General features: G+C 28.5%; 4 protein-coding genes across 12 annotated transcripts in view; 1 reads left to right on the top strand and 3 right to left on the bottom strand.

The window, feature by feature from the left end:
* Positions 1–3,124, bottom strand: part of LOC145750185 (nesprin-1-like) — a 94,737-nt gene extending 91,613 nt beyond the window's left edge. For all 7 annotated transcript variants that reach the window (XR_014283668.1, XM_082566150.1, XM_082566153.1 and 4 more), the window contains exons 1-6: positions 2,993–3,124; positions 2,618–2,708; positions 1,227–1,288; positions 927–1,022; positions 668–751; positions 453–545 (exon numbers count right to left, since the gene is read on the bottom strand). Coding sequence is in view for 6 of the 7 variants with exons in the window: in XM_082566150.1 (XP_082422276.1) it covers positions 453–545; positions 668–751; positions 927–1,022; positions 1,227–1,288; positions 2,618–2,708; positions 2,993–3,031 (465 nt within the window). In the remaining variant the exon portion in view is untranslated. The remainder of the gene's footprint in view (positions 1–452; positions 546–667; positions 752–926; positions 1,023–1,226; positions 1,289–2,617; positions 2,709–2,992) is intronic.
* A 1,796-nt stretch (positions 3,125–4,920) lies between these two features.
* On the bottom strand, positions 4,921–7,814 carry LOC145749528 (casein kinase II subunit beta). Its single transcript, XM_082565313.1, has 5 exons — positions 7,591–7,814; positions 6,793–6,943; positions 6,327–6,402; positions 5,562–5,751; positions 4,921–5,237 (listed from the first exon to the last, which is right to left on the bottom strand). The coding sequence occupies exons 1-5, from the start codon at positions 7,728–7,730 to the stop codon at positions 5,147–5,149; spliced, it is 648 nt and encodes a 215-aa protein (XP_082421439.1). The 5' UTR covers positions 7,731–7,814; the 3' UTR covers positions 4,921–5,146.
* A 424-nt stretch (positions 7,815–8,238) lies between these two features.
* Positions 8,239–16,402, bottom strand: LOC145749610 (DENN domain-containing protein 1A-like). Of its 3 annotated transcripts, XM_082565425.1 has the most exons (21): positions 16,218–16,402; positions 15,756–15,820; positions 15,624–15,667; positions 15,274–15,332; positions 14,962–15,060; positions 14,694–14,844; positions 14,518–14,571; positions 14,187–14,297; positions 13,769–13,869; positions 13,098–13,251; positions 12,453–12,625; positions 12,084–12,276; positions 11,715–11,753; positions 11,498–11,605; positions 11,305–11,357; positions 10,992–11,045; positions 10,267–10,459; positions 9,944–9,995; positions 9,804–9,834; positions 9,406–9,562; positions 8,239–9,264 (listed from the first exon to the last, which is right to left on the bottom strand). In XM_082565425.1, the coding sequence occupies exons 1-21, from the start codon at positions 16,268–16,270 to the stop codon at positions 8,557–8,559; spliced, it is 2,652 nt and encodes an 883-aa protein (XP_082421551.1). In that variant the 5' UTR covers positions 16,271–16,402; the 3' UTR covers positions 8,239–8,556. The 3 variants fall into 3 exon arrangements, with proteins under 3 accessions (XP_082421551.1, XP_082421552.1, XP_082421553.1); XM_082565426.1 differs by lacking the exon at positions 10,992–11,045; XM_082565427.1 differs by lacking the exon at positions 9,406–9,562 and having other exon boundaries at positions 9,140–9,264.
* A 1,259-nt stretch (positions 16,403–17,661) lies between these two features.
* Positions 17,662–20,625, top strand: LOC145749903 (GTP-binding protein Rhes-like). Its single transcript, XM_082565786.1, has 4 exons — positions 17,662–17,970; positions 18,413–18,550; positions 19,079–19,215; positions 19,440–20,625. Coding segments are annotated over exons 1-4 (1,101 nt in total). The 5' UTR covers positions 17,662–17,968; the 3' UTR covers positions 20,264–20,625.
* Positions 20,626–20,657: the final 32 nt, after the last annotated feature.

Below are 20,657 nucleotides of genomic sequence, written 5' to 3'. Positions count from 1 at the left end.
CAAACCAAATAGTGAATCGACTTACCACCATAACTGGTAAAAGATGTTGCCTGATCTTTAATACCATAGTTAATAAAAATATTAGTAAACCCAGCACCAATAATTTTAAATAATTTATATTTTATATTTAAAATTAATCTGTTAGTTGGTTTTATAGGGTTATTGTAGATTAGATAAAACAACAAATAAAACAACACAAAAAAATTCAATTTGTTATTACGCAGCAAAAACGGCGATTTTTCTACAATAAAAAACTATTGTTATAACAATATTATTTTAACCTTTTTAAAAGACAATTTTTATTGTTCAAAACTAATATTGTCAAATTTAAAAACATTTAAATATTAGTTTTTTAAAAATATATTACTTGAATAAAATATTTATGGAGTCAATCAAAATATTAGTAAATAAATAATAAAAACTAATGCTAGAAGTATGTTTAAATTATTTACCTGGAAATATAGAATAATTGTCCATAGAAGACCAAGGACAATTGAAGGTTTTCCGTCAGCTATACTGGGTGCCTGTATACCAACCAATTTTAACTAAAAACAAAAAATAAAAAAATGTAAAAAATAAAACTTCTACAGATTTAAATTATACTAAGATTATTTAATTGTAACAAGTTTGTATTCAAAATCTAAAGTATTTTTTATTTTACAAATACCTTTTTTGTTTCAAGAAATTTTAAAGCTGTTTGAATGTTAGTAATGTGATGAATTCGTTTTAATTTTCGTCCGCTTTCAATGTGCTAAAAAATAAATACAAATTTCCAAAAATTCTTTATATATAAAATTTAAATAAAATTTAACTACAGTTGAATGCATTAAAAAAAAAATAAAAATAAAAAATCTTCAAAAAAAAACAAAAAAATTATAAATTTAATACAGTTTTTATAATACAGTTTAATATATATAAAATATTACCAATCTTTCTCCAGATAAAAGTTGGAGAAGATATAAAAGTTTTGTACCATCCTTTATGTCAGTAAATAAATCCGATATTTCAACCGGAGGCCTCCACTAAAACAATATAATCAAATAAAAAAGTTGAATCTTAAAAAGTAAAACAGAAAAAATTGGTCAAAATTAAAGTTAAAAGTTTACTTAGTGGATTTAATATTTTATAGAATAATTATATTTAATGCAAGTAATTTATTTAATTTAGTGCTTCTTTATTAATTACTTTAATTCCTTATTTATTTTAGGTTTTTTTAATTATATTACTTTGGTCAGATGGGCATTCATCCATCTTGTAAAAGTTCTTTTTTGTACATTTAGTTGCTCATCTAAAATAAAAATATTCAATAAACTTAAGTTGCATAAAAAATGTGTTTTATGTTAAAATATAAATTTAAAAATATAAACTATAGGCAAAAAATTTGTTACAAATTTTTAATTTTTTCTTGAACATTTTTAATACACTAAACAGTTTGCGAAATATACAAACAAATACAGTGAAAATAGTTCAACAAAAGTGTTACAACAACATTTATAAGTGGAATTATTTTAATGGGTCATTCACTATAGAAAGTGAGTTTACATTGCACAAGAAAAACTCATAGTAATTCTCACTCTCTCTTATTATTTGTTTGGAGACGTTGATTTTTTTCCAAAGTTAATTATTACCTTATTCAAAAAATGATTTAATAAAAATTAATACAAAAGTTAAAAAAACTTAACAGAAATATTATAACAATTTAAAACTATTTCTTTACATCTTATAAATAATATGGAAGTATTTAAAACAATTAATAAACCAACAAAAACCCTTGATTCATAGAATAAATAACTAGTTCAAATTAGGCAAATATCTCATTGTCGCATAAGCATTTTTTAAACAAATACCAGTAAAACTCATTAAAAAGAACAAACAAAATAAAAACCAACAAACTCAAACCAAAATGTTTACGCCATAATAACCACACACTACCACCATTATAATCAAGTGGTTACCAACTTTGATAGCTAACTAGTTAGTAGTTAGTAACAACCACATTCCTCAAAACAAGAGCTTAACAATTTGCTGACAGGCTCAGGCCTGTAAGTACATGACACTCTTTAATAAGTAGGCCCGTATTGTAAAGCCTATAAAAAGCCTTGGAGTTTATTTTAAAGGCCACTAGTCAATAGGCCAAGATACAACAATTCAGTCAATAAGAATCTTACAAAAACACTTTAAATGTTCGAAAAGCCAAACATAATTCCTAACAAACTGCTGTGCGCTACTGTTATAAGTAATATCCAAATTTGTTGACAAAAAGCACAAATACACAACAGTTTAAAATCACTACTTTTTAAATTAGTTTGGCAAATAATATTTACTTCAAAAAACTTAAAAAATAGATCATTTTGTTTGTGTAATATTAAAAATATTAACCCTTTTAATTAAGTTATATTTTCATAAAAAATATTTAAAAAGTGCTTATTTTTATGTAGTCAATAAATAGGTTTGTAATAAAAAAATATGGTCATTTAAGACTTTTATAATCTCATTGTTAACAATTACCTAACAATGTTCTTCGGCTACAAACTATGTTTGACAACTAACAATACTCATTGTCAAATAGATTAGTTATTGTTATTTAATCCATTCTAATTAATTTATGAAAACTTACTTTGTAATTCGGTAACAGCTTTGGTGATGCTGTATGAAGGTCTTCCCAAGTTTAAAGATGGTTGTTTGACTCTTCTACCCCGAAGTTCAATCTAAAAATACATTTAAGCTAAATTAATAAACATATATTTACTATAATTTTGATTTACCGTTTACACTAAAAAATACCAGCAACACTGCTGTAATATAAGGTTTAATATTATAGGATTTTTATTAGTTAACAAATAAACTATAAAAAAAAAAATTGAAAACAGGGTCATGCAAAGTGCCAGTATAAGTTTTAAATAATATTTTTCAATATTAGTTTAAGATGATACTAATGAGGTTATTTTATGGTTGTATTATTCCAATTTTACTAAAAAACAGAAATATTTACTTGTTCTTCACCAACTTGTACAGATAATCTTGAACTCATTTCTGATATTTAGAATTCCTTTTCGTCAATTTATAAATCATACTCAATATACTTTTTTATTTTTAACAATAAATTATACGAATTTCTATCTTAAAAAGAAAAAAATAATTAATAGCTTCATTGTCTAAAACATTTTTTTCATAAACAAAATATTGATATAAAAGATAGCTTGTAGACTGACTGAATTTATAATCTAAATATTTGTGAAATAAATCATATCCCTATAAACCTTAACTCTTTTTTTAGTTAAAAATATTGTTACATAATTTCTCTTTGCATTGATTTAAAGCCAAACAAACATATAATATGCCAAAAACTACTCAACACTAAAATAAAAACCACAGCAGCTAACCATTTTACATAAATGCATTAAAATCGTTTTGCAAAAAAAGAGCAAATTATTATTATTTTTTTAAATCAATTATACATAAACTAAATATAGATGAGTATATATATAGATTTCATAAGTAAACTTAAGATTTGATAGATTGACATATTTACTAAACTGTCAAACTTTTTTTAGTTATATATATTTTATTTTACAATTTAAATTTCTATACCTAACGCTTTTTTTTTTTTTTTGTATATATCTTTATCCTCGATGTGAGAAGGTCGAATGCGCGACCTAAACATAAAGTAACATCAGTTACCCCGACCCAGTTTTGAATTGCCTGTGGCAGTTTGGGATATTATAGAGACTATAATTGCCCGGTGATTATGCTGCTGATTAAATGCTGGCTCAGCAGGAGTTCATACAGTTTATAGCGCCTTACTCAAGGGCGCTACAGCATGAGAGCAGTGGGGTTTGAACCCATGACCTCATGACAGTGTAGCAAGTGTTCTTACCAGTACTACACCACGCTGCCGGTTTTATAGGTTTAAAAACAAAATAACTTATCAGTCTATAAGTAAGGAAACATATCATTGAACAAAAAATGTTCTTGTAACAATAAAACGTGTTCACGCAAAAATTCATGTAAAAACCCTTTTTTCTAATCGATTTACTAAAAACTTAGAACAACACTATAGTAGTAACTAACGCTTACTCTTAACAATAGCTTATTAATAATCATAAATTAAGTTTATGGTTCTTAAAATTCAAAAACTATCGCAAATTTCAATATCAACTGACAGTGGACTGTATAAACATTGCAGCATGAATGGCAATCTCTAGGGACGCGCGCTACCGTTTGAACTTTACCGATACTTTGTTGCCAACGGAATTTACTTTTACACCACGCTAAGTTACTAAAGCGCGTCGTTAACGTGAAGTTTTGCGGTCTATAAGTTTTGCAATGTGGCTACAGAGAATAAATATGTCAGTTAAATACAATTAACGACTTTCTTAATATAAATTTTCCAAATAAATTGCAGTAGGGAAATTTGTTATTCAGTTATTAAAATAAATCTTAAATTGATTTAACTGAAAGAGAATAAACATGTATTTGCAATCGCCGATTTAAACGGAAGGCTTGAGGAGGTTATTGCAGTTTAGTTGCAACGAAAGGAATTTTTATCCCCAAAGCCGTCAATTTCTTGTGTTATTTACTAATATTTCTAATTAGTTTTGTTGATAAGAAACTACCACGTAGATGCACTAAAGTACGGCCATTATTTAAGACTTCTTTTAATCTAACTTATTTAAGGAGTAACACTAAATAAGGTTGGAAGGTAAAAACGCTATTTGATAAATTATCATTGCACAGGCCTGTAAAACATGCTTATCAAGAGGTTAGCCAGTCATCGTATAGGCATTTAAAAATTAACTACAGGGCTATTCAAAAACAACCAAAATTGTGGTAAAATTATTTTTAAAAAAAAAGTAAAAAAGGTAAGTTACCATGGGTTTACAAACTAACGCACTAAAATTGGCAAAATGAAATGCACAATAAACATCGCATCATTTTATTCACATTTATATCACTTCAATTTTTTCGTGGAACAATAAAATGATGTATCTGTGTTACTAAGTACAAAAACATTTATCATTACAAAATAATAAAGTTGTCATTTAATTCAATACTACTGAGAAAATAGTTTTTTGTTAAAAGTTGGTCGAAAAAACAATGATCAAGAAAAGCCCCCAAAAACCGTCGCAACAGTGCCAATGTATATTTAATGTCGCAGCTTCGATGGATTTTTGAGCTTTTGTGATGCTTGGTATTGTAGCTGGTAAGCCATTGGGTGAATTTTAAAGCCAAATAACCTTTATAGACAAAAAAGTACATGACAATTATGGTTTATACATTTTTACAGTTTTATACAATTGCCAAAAACGAGCAATTTACCATATAAAATAAAATGTCATAATTTTTTGCATATATTTAACCACCAAGTGGAAAGGCAGACTTCAGGGAGAAACATTATGTCTCATTTGTTAACCCATACTTAAGTCGACTTTGGCAGTTTAAAATACTATCAATTACAATTGCCTGTTAACTTATCTTTTAAATATTTTTTGGGGCTTGGCCAGAGTTTACACAGAAATTTATTTGACACATTAACTACAAATTTTTTTTATAATATTTACCGAGCTGTGAATTGGTTGGTAGGTCGTTTCGGTCTATATTCAGGATGAACCATAAATAACATATGGGGAAAACCTGTTCCGAAATAAGCACCGTCTGTGTGGTGGTGTCTGGAGGACTTGGGTGTGTAAACATCTTGACATTTAGGGCAATAAAGTTTTACCATCGCTTCACCAGGTACATCAGATAAACCTGACGAAAAGTCAAATTAAAAGTGTTTGCATTTATAAATTGGTTATCATTTTATTTAAAAAGCTAAAAAAAACTAAATTATTAAGTATTTTAGGTACCATGGTTTAGATGCAATTTTTTTGTGTTTGCTTAGTTATTTATTTAATGACTTTTTGTTTCAAAACTAATAAATTGTATATACAATATCAGGTTTTAATTAATGTTTATTAAGTTTATTGAGGATATTTCAAGAAATGTCTAAATGAAATAGTTTAACCAATAGTTAATTAAAGTTTAGTTGCTTTAACTCTTAGGTTATCCTTAGCTATAATTTTAACTTTAAAAATGCATTAGATTTTACTTATTGTGTTATCCTAACTATAAGGTTTACCTTAAAAAAGGATTAGATTTGCTTAAAAAATATATTGTGCGTGTGCGTCTATTATGCCAAAATACAACAGCACAAAGCATTTAAATTATTAAAACATCAAAGACAACAGAATTCCATAGCTTAATCATGCCTAGGGCTATATCAGATAATAATTGATAGCTTATGCTATAAAATTACCCAGTATTTAGGTATAATCATTTCTTACCTATTGGCAACATTGGCTGATTTTCACAATATACCCTCGAACAATGACCAAAATCTCCTTGTTGATATTTTTCTAACTAAAAAACAAGTGCTAATTTAAAATACAGTCTCTTTTTGACCACAGGTAAATTTTAAAACAAATTTGATTAGTAAATTGTTTTAAAAACTAAAGAGAATTCTACGATAGTACCATACCAAACGAAAAAAGTTGAATATAATTATAACATAAACACTTACTATGATGAAGTATTTTGGACAATATATGTCCAGTTTATGTGCCAAAAAATTGGACTTACCTTTTTTTATTAACTGTTTAATAGATTTGATGGCGTTTGCAACAGTACATTAGATGTAACAGCGTTACAATTATTGTAATGACAACATCTAACTGTATCAGGAAAAAGCTACTGTTTCAATAGAAACTAACATAATAACAAAACATATAAATTAAACTATTTGATATTTACCATTTGAGCAATTCCTCGGTTGGTAAGTGTATATCTGGCATGAATTAAACCGTACAACATCTCAGCAGCTTGTTCTATTAGATCTGATTGGTTTGTGTTATCTTCAAGGTCATCATCCGGTTCCAAATCCAAAATCATGTCAAGTGCTTGTCTTAAATTTAAAATAATATTAAAGTAAAAAATTAAAAAATGAATATATACATAAATGGCCCAAAGAATTTTAACTCAAACATTAGAAATGGTCTAAACTTGGTATGTAGTAGTTGGATGTAGATCTGCACTTGCATAACCCTTTATATCGGGTACAAATGTACGTGTGAAATACGTATAATGTTTTGTTTAGTAAATGACATGTTATAAGTATGTTTCATACTGTGTATTTGTTTTAAGTTATATTATGTTATTGAAAGCTACTCTATTATAAAAGGCTAACTGCTATGGCCGCATTAGCAAGTTTAAAAATTATGTAATGTGATAAAAATATCTGGTACATATAAAAGCTTCAGCCTTATCTTATGTTCATATTGAGTTGCGTTAATGGTAACAAGGCGCAGTTGATAAAAAATTTTATTACTTTGAATTCAAATTTTTTAGGTGTTACAAATACGATTTTTTTTTTAACGAGAAGGTAGCAGTATAATCAAACAATTCTAACAAAAAGCAAATTAAATATCTATAAATAGAAAGACGTTTTAAATAAATATATGTAAGCAAAGTAAAGAGTGACAATTTGCAAAACGCAGATATGTGTTCAATAATTTTTTAACCAATAGCATTTTAAAATCGAATTATTTTTACCTGTAGTGAGGTACTTGTTCCACTAAACCAGTTAAGTTAAACTTGTCCTGGATGTAATCCTCGTCTACCTCGCAAAAGAACTCGTTCCCTCTCAGTCCACAAAACCATGAGATCCATGAAACCTCTTCCGAAGAACTCATGATTAAAGTTTATCCCGATTTAACTACAGTTTGACTAAACGTAGGTAGGGAGTCGATGATATCACCTACGCAGGAATGGGTCATTTCTCGATAATCTAAGAACAATGAAACAATCAATTTCGTCAACTTGGTGACTATTATGACAAAACATGTTTCCAAATAAATTTTAATCGAACATCCAATGATATCGGTGTCTCTGAAATGCATAATACTGCTGTTATCACTTTTACCATTAAAAACTTAAATTATCCTAAAATAAATTCTTTCCATACATGATTTTATCTATGACCCTGCCTGCAATGGGTAATAACCGCAATATGCAACTTGATAATACGACAAAAAAGGCAAGTGTAATGTGTAGTATGCCACCGATTTTTAAAGGTTTTATCTTGTTTGTAATTAAAATACTATAACTTACCTTTATTCATACTACTCACAAAATTACACTAAAAAAGTTTACCTTTCTTACTTAATCTATCTAATAAAAACACACCACCTTTAATGTATATATTAGTATAATAAGTAACAATTATATTGCACAATGAATATGAAATTTAAAACACATATAATATATTATTGGTAATCTCCAAAATGGACAAATGACAACTAGCAAATATTGCTCTCAATTTGTGATAAGTAAATACACAAATCATTAACAATTAAAAATACAGTGTAAAAAATAAAACATATTTTAAGGAGAAAAAAACATTAGCCCATTATTATTTAACTAAATAAAAGCTAATAAATTTAATTTAGTTGTTTTCGGAAACTTAATTAATATGATGGGTTAAGAAAAAGAAAATTAGATAGGTTAAAGTGGTAAAGTTTAAATGCCTTCCTTATTTTTCCAAGTGTTCAAGAGATCTGAAAACATTTCACTGCTACCATTTCCTTGCACAGACTGTTTGTTAGGCACTGAACCGGATCTAGCTACATTTCTATGATTTAACTCTTGAAATCTCTGATGTACAGAAGGTTTAGTGTGGACAGTGTAAGCACGAGTCATTGGTTGATTGTCTCTCGCAAGGTTGAAATTTTTAGAGTACGAAGCTGCAGTGGGGGCATATGCTGAAGTACAGTTTAGAGAATTAGATGCAGATTGAGAAGCAAAATTATTTGACCTTATAGGTTTTAAAGGTGGAGTAGGTAGCAGCAAATCGGAATTGATTTGCCCAGTGTTTAGGTTTGGTTTATAAGCAGAAACAGGTTTAGTTAAGCTAGGATTTGATGTCTGTCCAAATGGGTTATTTGGTTTAACTACCGGAGAAGAATTGTTTAAGCCAGAAACATACTTGGGTATTGTTTCTTTTAAAGAACTGCCCATAGAAAAATCTACAGGTAAAACCTTAACTTTTTTATCTGGCTTATTATTTGGGCTAGATTTGTTATTTTTAATATAATCAAACGTTTCCCAGGTGTTAGGTTGGGATGCTGTAATTGGTTTTGGTTGAGATATTGGTATTGTTGAGGGATGGCTGTCAAATAACACAAGGCCAGCTAGGTCATTTGAAGAACTATAACTTGGTCTGCTTACCTGAACAAAACCATATATTTTTTAGAAAAATATTCTAAAAAAAAATTGTTTTAGTAAGTAAGCAATCTACAGTACATTTGTTAATAAAATCAAGGTCAAGCAGTGACATTTATTGTTAGTATAAAATAAAAAATTATTAACTTCGGGTTGCTCGACAAAACTAAAATCAGCGAGAATATCATCATCAGAAGAAGTTATGGCATCCAGAGACGGATCATACTCCTTAAACTTAATTGTGTTTGGCCGTGAATTCACAGGTGCCGATCGCCGTATTATCGAGCCGACACTTTTTCGTTTTCTACAAAGAATTTTAGTAAACCGAAAATAAATTAAAAATAAAAATTCAGGCTTAAGTATTGGGTGTGTATGCATTAATAATTCAATAAACTAAATTTTTTCCCAAATATTGTAAAAATTATGTTTATCAGGATCAAGCAGTTTGTCAAAAATTTTACATACTCTTTATCACCAAAATAAAAATTAAAATTAATATTTCGATGCCACATTCTTAAGTCAAGTTTTTTAAATTGTGTAAACACCTTTCTTCCGACTTATTTTCTGGTGGTTCATCTGAAAAAAATTTATAAAATTTATAATTAATTTAATATATTAAAATAACAGATTAATTAAATAGACACCAAATTGAGTATTTATCATTATAATTATTAAAAATAACTACCTGCAAATAAATCCACTAGAAACTCATCCGTTTTAGTTGGGGTAGGAGTAGTCTTTAAAATAAATAACAGATTATTGATTTTAGATTTGCTCCTTAAAGTAATAAGAATTTTACTAGAAATGCATATTAGTCCCATTCTAGTTGGGAAGGGCTGCTTTTCAAAAATATAACTAAAGCACCCCTTCATAAAGCATGTAAAAAAGTTATAAAACCCAATTTTTGGAGTTTAATTTTAATCTAGCAGCATGTCACAGTAATTATTAGTTAAGTAAGAATTTATAAAGGCAACAACTTTTATTGCATCTATGGTAGAAACTTTTTACCGAGGTTGAGACTCGTTGGAAAGCCAGCTCCATATCCGACATTAAATCAACATCAACAGTTTGAAATGGGTCCGACATCGTTCTTTCTCTCATCCTACTTCCATCGCGTTGTGCGACTTTATCTTCAACAACAACGTTGTCATCAGAATTTGTTGGGTCATCCAAAATTAAGGTACTATATCGTCGCACAACTCTAGTAAGTAATAAATGTTTAAGATAAAGAAATAACATTTTTGTTTTAAATGTTGGTTAATAAGTAGTAAATTAATGTTTATTAATTAATATGGCTTTTACATGCGCTTCATTTAATTTCTTACATTTAATTAGTAACTTTTTTATTTTATTAGAAATATGTTTAATTCTACACCCAATCTAAAATACTAAACTTAAAAAAAGTATAAAAAAACTTTATAAAATAAATCAGTTTGTTGGTAGGCATTAAACTATAACTTAATTTTAAATCAAACCTGAAGTCAAACAAAGTAATTTTCAAAAATAAAACAAACCAAAAAAACTAAAATCAAATACATGCAAAAATTAAAATAATTTCAAAAACGCAAAAAGTGACTAACTTATAAAAATACTCAAATCATAAAAATATAAAATCAAATAAAAAACCCATTTTAAATTAAAGTTACTTAAATTACTTTTCTAGTAATTTAAATCAGCAAATTAGTTTCAAAATCACCCAAAATATGACATGCAATAAGTTTTGCGAAAATTACCGTTTCGAGTTTTTATATTTAGCTGGCGGGGGAGGCCTTGGCGGTTTAGGTGGTCTACAATAAATAATTAACAACCAATCTTTTTAACCATTTACCAATTAATAAAATACCAGTTACAAATTATGTGGTTAAAAAGACCAACATTAGGAAAATGCATTTATTATTATAATTTAAACACCAACTCAACATTCGGATTTGTTTTTTGTTTAAATTCAATGTAGTAATTTAATAAATACTGAATTTTTTTAAATTGGTCATAAATTATAAAAGCAAAAACTAGAAATCTAATTCATTAAATGCACAACTTTGTTACCTTGGTTCAGCTTTTTGGTTAGTAGAAATGGGCGGTGGCCTTTTCGGCCTTATCTATAGTGTATAAAAAATAATTAAAAAAACTTCAATTTTTTTTATTTTGATAAAAGTACATTCAAAATAATCTTTATTTAAAATATGGTTTACTGTCAAAATTTTGTGAAATGTACTTTGTTTTAATTATGTTTGCTTACACTTTGTGTTTTTTCATCCAAAGAGGTAATACTGGCTCTTGAAGTTGGTTTTTGAGGTGTGTTCAGAGCTTTTAGGCTCGCCTTTGCTACTTTCATATTTTCCTTGGCCTACAAAATTAAAACAGAAAAAGTTTTGAGAGTTTAAAAGTAACTGATTTTTTTCCTGATTTTAGTGTTCTTAAATTAAAATACAACACTACATTTAAAGCTTTTATACCTTCTTCTTCATTTGTGTTAAAAACTCATTTCCACCTTTCTGTAAAAAATAAAAAATACTCAAACTTTGTTATCCAAATTATAAAACTAATCAAAATGTCCTCATAAAACTGGGATTTGTATTTTGTAGTAAATATTACTTAAATACAGCTACATAGATTTTAACAAATGATAATTTTACAACTTTAAAAATTAAAACCCATTTTCCCCAACAGTGTGGTGTACCGGTCATGACATTAGGTTACAAAAGACTTTAGTTCAAATTACCACTAATGTAACAATATTTGCCTTATGAGCAGTTACAGAAAACTTGACCACATTTTACTAGCAAAAGTTTAAAAAAAATGTTTTAAAAAGAAGGTAAATTTACCTTGGCTGCTTGCATCCATTCCTTGTAAACATCCCTCTCAGCAAACTCCCAAGTATTTACATCATTGACTTCATTCTCAAAATCGTCTCTGAACCCGATTCCTCCGTTCAACATATCTAACCTTCCATCTACGAATTGTTTAAAGGATTGAAGTTGGACCAAAACGCGGGCAAACTCTTGAGCTGTGTTTGTCCTGTAAGCAATAAATTAAAACAATAATGCTTATGATTAAAATGATAACTATTACAGAAAAAATATACAAAAAACGATATCTGCCAAAAAAAAAACTATTTTTTAAGAAAATTTAAGCCTGAAATATTAAATATTAAACTGCTTTTAGGTAATTATTAAAAATTTTTTTTAACTTACTTGTAAAATTCAATAAAAACATCTTCATCAAATATAATAGGTTGACCAGGTTGAAATTTCAGTCCATTTCTATAACCCCCAATAAGTCTGGCTTGTGCTTTCATAAATGTTTCAGCCAAACCTGTTCCTATTACTGTGTTTTTCTTGCGCAAATTACTCTTTAAAAAGGATATCTAAACCATGTAGTAATGGTTAAAAACGTTGAAAATTGTATTTACACATTTTTATTTAAAAAAGGTTTTAAATTTTAAATTTTCTACTTTAAACAATTAAGGTGGCTGTTACACTACTAGTTTATGGTATGCTATTCAAGAAACAAGTGACTATTTAAAACCATATTTAACTAACTTAAAATAGGCCCAACAGTCAATTTGGGTTCTTAACAAAGCCCACAATTTACACAACAGTTAAATTGAATTGTTTACCCAGGCAAATTTCAACAAAATTATTTTAAGGTGAGCCTTACAATTACATTGACAATTTTTCACAATAAAAACTTAAAACAGCAGATTTTAATTTACAATACAAAATCTATTTAGATTTATAATATGTGTAAATTGGTATTAAACATACTTTATACTTTGCTAAAAGACATGGTAGATAGCAGTAACCTTATGCATATTTTTATTAACTTGTTTTACTTACAACTTCGTATGGAATATGTTCGGTGTCGTCAAAGTTTGATTCAATTTGTTGGTTGTCAATATCAGCAATAACAACATCACTGTCATTTATCAACATACTTCTTACTTCTGGCATTAACGATGAGTGAATGCCAATAACGAATGGCATAGGTGCTCTATAAAGTCGAGAACTAGTTTAATTAAAAATTACATTAAACACTTTATCAAGTCATACCACCTTGGTGAATATACATTACATTATGTTAATTTAAATAGAAGTGTACAAGTAATTTACAGTTAATATTTTAAATATGTGAAGCATATAATTTGCAGCATGTTGTGGTCAGATAAATTGTCTTTACTATATGAGGTCTTAGGTACAATCCCCAGTGCTCTCATTCTCTAGCGCCCTTGAGTAAGGCACTATAATAGCATAAACTCCTGCTGAGACAATACTTAATCAGCAGCTTATAATAAGCAATTATATCCAATAGTTTCCCAAATTGACTAAGTCAACTTGAGACTAGGTCGAGGTAAAAAATGTTATCCTACATGTTTAGGTCATAAAGTCAACCTTTCTACATCAAAGATAAAAAAATGGTAAAAAATGGAAAAAAATTGTCGTGGCAATAATACCAGTTAAAAAAACAACTTAATTTCAATAGGGTATTTATAATTATAAATTAAACTTACAAGCAGTAATCAACAAGATGAGGTGGCATAACTGGAATAAAAATATGCTGCCAGTGCAAAGGGTGGAGAAGGGCTTCAGCACCAAGTACACAAGAAGTTAACTAAAAACAAAATCAAAATTCTAACTCAAAAAAATTCAAATTATGCAAGTTTAAATTTAATACATATTCTTATAACTGTTGCCTGTAGGTTGCAACTTAAACTAAGGCCAGTTTCTTTGCTATTCATAGATGACTAAATACAGAAACTAACAATTTATGTCTATTCAGCAAGGATTTTTTGTAAGACTATGAATTCATGTATATTTAAAGATAAACAATGTAATGCAGTAGAAACTGCCAAATTTCTATAACAACTTGAAACTTACAAAATAATTTTAAATCATTGTTGAAATATAGGTTAACACCAGATTACAAACCTTGCAAAGAGAACTTGAAGTAAAAATAATTCTTCTTTCTATTAATAAACTTGCAAATATATCTATCATAAATGCACTGCTGACTGCTGCATAATACTCCGACAAATTTCTCTACAAAAAGAATTTCAATAAAAACATTTTAAAAAAATATTAAAAAACTAATTTCAAAAAAAAAATGCTCAGAAAATGACAATACCTTTCTTAACGTCAATATAAAAAATACTGTAAATTTATTTAATTCAATTAAAAATCTATTCAATTTGCAAACAAACCAAACTAAGGTAGTTTAATGTTAAAATTTGCTTGTACTTAAAAAATATTTAAATCTTACATTTTCTGGTATTGAAGGTAAAACATTGGGATTTGGAACTTTAAAAAGTAGAGTCTAAAATATAAAATAAAATTTGATCAAGTGCATATAAAAACTTTCTTTAAAAAAAATTTTGAAACTTTTTTTAACTTTTTTTTTCTTTTTTTTGAAAGACTAATATTTTGGGACTTATTTACCTTGTTTAATTTAAATGCAGAATCCAGTATTGGGTAAGGTTTGTTATAAATATCAGTAAGAATAGAACTAAGAAGATTGTCTTCATTTTTTAAGTGCAATTCACGAACGTAGTTCAAAATTTTATAAAATATTTCAAACCAGGGCAAAAAACTAAAAAAATTAATATAAGTTTTTTCTAAATAATAAAACAGCAACATAACACATAACTAACTATCAACAATTCTAACTTGATTAAAAAAATTAAATAATTGTTATTTATTTGATTACCTTAAGAAGCAGTAACATTTATTTCCTGAAACCAACTTGCAAAAACCAAATCTGTGTTTTCCTTCAATGTCGGTTAATATAAAAGTGAAACAACTTGACCTGATAAAATAAAGCATAAAAAATTATTTTATGATAGTCACAACTTATTTATTTTATATAAAAAAAATAAAATGTTAAATTTAATCTTAAATAATTAGTAATAAGTTTTCACTTTCTAAACATATATAATAAAATGCATATATTATTTAATTATTTTTATTTTTTACAAAAAGGTGGAATATCACAAAATTTCAGTACTTAAACACAACTTACATTGCTGAGTTATTTAATTTAAATGGAAAACAGAAAAGAGGGGCTTGATGAAGTAACTCCTTAAAACATTTTAAAAAAAATATACTTTAAAAAATAGTGATTAGTTAAAGTATGTTAAACTATGCAAAATAAGTTGCTTTTAAATTTAGGTTAGTTGTAAGGCTACATTTTCAATTTAAAATATAGTGAACATTTTGATTGAAGGGGTAGTATCCCATTAGCAAACCTTCACTAAAATTCACCCAATTAAATTTCCACTACAACAGTTGATAATGAACCACAGTTTGAGTTATTACTTAATTAGCTTAAATTTTAATAACTTAAATTAAAGTTTATAAACAAAATCTTACCTTATCATTAAAATCTGTTGGGTATGTATATTGGATAGTTGAACCTAAAGCAATATAAAAAAATATGAATAAAAATAACATTAAAAATATGCACTAGAAGACTAACCACCAGTAAATTTTGCTTACATTTACCTTTATCATTTTCTTGATTTTGATTAACAATGAGAAAACAATTGAATAACTTTGTTATGTCTTCCCTAAAAATAGATATCGTTTAATTTTTAGTTTATAAGATAATAAATCGCAGTTACTTATATAAAAATAATTTATATATACATGAATATTATTGTTGATCATGCGCCTTTGCAAAGATTATTAAACAAATTAAATTGATTTTTAACTAAGGGTTAGGTAGACAGACATAGCGTTCCTACTTATTACTATGCAGGACCACACAGGACAATACATTTACCATACAGAATTAAAAAAATAAAATGCAAAATCGCAAAGATTGATTTTTTTTGTTTTTTTTTGGGGGGCAACCAAGGGCATTTCCCAGAAGAGGCTTATGGCTCGATTAATTAAAAACATCGCGTTTTGTGTGGTCCTGTGTAGTAATTATATACTAGGACCCCACAGACAGGCAGACTGTACCTTAATCGGGAACCAGTGCTATCGTTGATCATTTTGCTGTTATCCACTTCCATCTAGTTTTTAATTTAAAAATGATTATTCCTATATAAATTTACAATGACATTGACGATTTACAACCAAAACAATGCCGATCATTGTTCAAAACAGTTGTGACACTGCAACTTATTGTTTAGGCATAAACTGTCAACAGCAGTTATAATTTTGAAGGAGATAACAAAATATTACGTCATCACAAATTTCGTCAATCTATGTTTTTTAATGTTTCCAAAATATTTTGTTCGGTCAAATGATATTAAACAAACACATTTTTTAAATACTTTAAAATAGTGTTATCTACTTCTTTTTTAAGTTGCAGTTTCTTAACGTTTAAAATTTTAATTTAACATAGTTGTGTACTTTTATTAAAAGCTCTTAAACGTCAGTAATATTGTGCAATTATAAAACAAAATTGATTTAATTTACATTTTTAAAAATAGGGAATATTAGCATAGTTGTCAAATTAACCACATCGTGAATATTCTCATTAACAAGGCATCCATCCATCACGTCCAAGAAAAAGAAATCCTTTTGTTTCGTATTTTAGAGAAGCACAAAAAAATGAATTTAGGTATTGGGAAACAAATAGGCTTTTCATACAAAAATAAATGCGCACACACAAATTCAGTTTAAATCGAAACACAAGTATGTACTTGTCTGTAAAAGGCTTACCCTTAATTATTACAAAACCGCAGCTCTATTGTTTTGATAAATATGTGTGAAGGTCTCAACCTTTAGCATGGTTATTTATCAAAAAAGCCATGGTAGTTATTCGATTTTCGGTTTTAATTGCAGACGCTTTAGTAACTAAACTTTTATGCAGAAAGATAGTGGACTAAATTTAGGGTTATAAATGTCTTTAACAAAACATCGGTAATACATAGCCGTTATTGTTTAAATAACAAGGTGTTTGTTTTTTTCACAGTTCAATTGCGCGTGTATTAGATGTCTAAGCAATTCTTAGTATTCTTTGTCTACTTAAACAGACTACTGTTTATTGTAGTCACGGGTTCAGCAAGAAAAGAAATAGTCTAGAAATCCTATGTTGTATAAACACACAAATGTCGTCGACCTTTTAAGCCGAGGTAAAGTGTGAGAATCCTCCACGAGTACATAGGGCTTGTTTTTTTTCGGTCGCCGCGTAGACGAAAACATATCTCTCAAGCCAAGAACCAATTTTGAGCAATTCAGCTGTAACTAAATTTGCGCACGTACACGGTACTAAAGTCGTTTTGAGAGATTAGTTATAACGTCATACAGACAGGCCAAAGCAAGGCAACGGGACCGTTCACCCCAAAAGTTAGAAAACAAGTTAATTGTAGTAGTTAGATGATATCATAGTAAACATCTTGACTAGTATAATCATGTTTACGATATTTTTGCTTTAAAAAGCAACGCACAGTTTTTATTTGTACATTTTTGTATTTAGTTAGCTGCTACATGTCTGCAGTATGGTGTCGTGAACAAATTAGTGTCTAAAATAAGAAAATTAACACGAAAGAGTAAATTTAAAACAGCTTAAAGATATTTGGTTATGTAACATGAATTTTATTACGAAATAATTTTTAAAATTAGCTCTCTCTACTGTTAAGTAGATTATAAGCTTTATTAAATCATAAATTTGTGTTTAGATAAAGGCAATTAAATTTTTATGATATTGTCGAACAAAAATTTGCAGAATATCTGATTTTTGTTTTTAAATCTCTGCGTGAAACATGTAAGTAAAATTTGTAACAACATTGACTATTTTTTTGCAAAAGCACACTGTGGTTGTCGTTTTTATTGGGGTTATTGAAGTATATTATTTTATTTATACTGTATCAATTTAAAATATTGCCATTATTTTTCTTGTCACCTGTCTCAATTAAAATAAAAGAAAATTATTTAAATAACACAACAGAAACAGCTTTCTAACTTGTTTTTCATTGATTATATTGGGAATTTAAATTGTTTTTTCTTAAATTCAATTAATTAAAACGAACAAGGCGCTTAGTTAAATAACAAAGCGATTAAATAAACTTTAAATTTTGGATCCAAAAATATATATAGAAACCGTTATTGCACATAGTTTAAAAATCAAAATATGGGTCTGAATATTAATTAATATCATCTAAAAATTCTTTTTTAGCGTTTTTTTAATTTTAAATTTTTTTTTATAGGTCTGCTTTACCAAGAAATGCAAATGGTTTGATTTTTCCGCGACTACCAGGGCAAAGAAAATTAAGAATGGTCGTACTAGGGGCATCAAAAGTGGGGAAAACAAAACTTGTTTCAAGGTTTATGGGCTGGAATTTCAGGTAAAACCAATTTCATAATTTTTGTTGACTGATAAATTATGACACAAATATTTTAAAGCTAAACGCAATAACAGCAGTTAAGAGAAAATAAATGTCAGACTATTTGCTTGCCAGGAAAGCAAATACAGGCTGTGGGTTTTCGATATGAATTGACTTGGCCTATTTATGCATTCGAGGATTGAATGACAAATTATTAATTATTCTTATGAGTCATTTGCAGTTTGTCTAATATAATAATGTACCTACAGAGCTTATCAGTATTACCAAACCAAAAATATTTTCCTTGCTTTTCTACTAATTAAAAAATCGTTTTAAGGTATTGATATAACTTTTAATTTAAAAAACAGACGTTGTTCTTATCTTTTTTCAAACAATTCAAATGCAAAAATGATGATAAAAATGATTTTTATCGAAAAACATGACGTTGTTTTTACGTCGGTAATTAATTTTCGGCACCCATTTTGATTGTGTTTTAACGATTGTTTTTTTCTGATAGATTGTTAAACCGATATTTTTTATTCACCCCAGCGATATCTATATACCCACCGTCGAAGATTTTTACAGTAAGATGTACACCATTCGAGGACAAACGTATCAGTTGGACATATTGGACACAGCCGGCTCCCAATCTAATCCTCTTACCAAGAACATAACTTTAATGACAGGTACGTATTTACGTCAGCTTTAAAATATTTGTTGTTTACACTATAGTGTCAATTAATATGGGAAAGAGGGCAGCTGCGCTTAAAGCCGCGTAGGATTACGGCAGGTGCTTCGTTATTGCCAATGTACAAAACGTGTCTTATTATTAATTGTGACATTTGTAACAGGCTCTCTCTTTTTTTTAACGTAAGAACTTTTTCAATAATTGTGTTGTTTACTTTGACAGGCGATGTGTTCCTCATTGTTTACTCCATAACAGACGAAAACAGTTTTACTTACGCAAAAGAACTTGTCCAAAAAGTCGAAGAGGTAAAAAGAACTATCCATGAGGAGGCGCATGCGAAACTCCAGCATTCTAAGAGTATTTTTGGTCGAAAAAAGAAGCATGATGCATTCGTTCCCATCATCATTGCTGGAACCAAATCGGACTTGGAAAGCAACCGCGCCGTACCGATAGGTACCGCTGCAAAATGGCTTGCAAAAGACAACGCCTTGCAGCATAATAATCTACGAGCACATGTGGAGGTTTCTGCCAAAAACTTGGAAAGCGTGCAATGCTTGTTTCAAAGACTGTTTTCTCTAGCCCACTTACCAATTGAAATGAGCCCGAATATGCACAGAAAAGTGTCGACAAATACCTTTAACGAAGCGTCCTTGATAAACAACAACAAAAAAAGCAGTCCAACATTTCGGCAAGTTCAAGTTGAAGAATGCAAAGTTAGAAAGCGGTGGAATTCAGGGAAGTCTTCCCCCATTTCCTCGTCATCGAATTCTTCATGCGACGACGTCAACTATGACGTCATGTTCCCGTGTAACGTCACGGATTCCGATGCAGTGGCAACAATTTGTATAAACCAGCGTAGACCTAGCGTGACCACCGAGGTAAACATGGCGTTTGATAAAGCAAAAAGTAGCCAAGGAATACCAGATTGCTGTGCAGAAAACAACAGATATTCCTCGAACAGTAAAACCACTAATTCAATCTCGTTAGATAAGGGTATTCACTCGACACCCCTTCAGAAATTAAAGAAGAAAATATCTTGGAAATAAAAACTTTACTTTAAGTTAATCACATATTGTCCCACAAGTTAAAATTATTTATGTTCCAAAGTGTTATATACGGTGTTTTTTAATTATATTGCTAGTCCACGTTGTTAATGTTCACTTAACTTATAATGCAAGCATTCAACCTATTACCGCAACAACGAGGCGGCCATTTTTTAAACCTGGGCATGCCTTTAAATTATTTTTGTAAATATTATTTATGCATGGTTGGGTTTAAAACATAAAAACAATTCTTAGAATGTTTAGCATTTTTAACTTGCCGTTTACCATAACCAATGCTAATAACGATTAGTTTAACTCGTTCGATTTGTAAATTTCCTTTCTCGAATAAAACAGCATTTTCTCTATGTTTCCTATGTACTTGTTAAAGTAAAACACT

This window comes from Corella eumyota, chromosome 4 (genome assembly GCF_963082875.1).
Source record: "Corella eumyota chromosome 4, kaCorEumy4.1, whole genome shotgun sequence".
NCBI classification, from domain to species: Eukaryota; Metazoa; Chordata; class Ascidiacea; order Phlebobranchia; family Corellidae; genus Corella; species Corella eumyota.
This window is presented reverse-complemented; position numbering and strand designations above follow the sequence as displayed.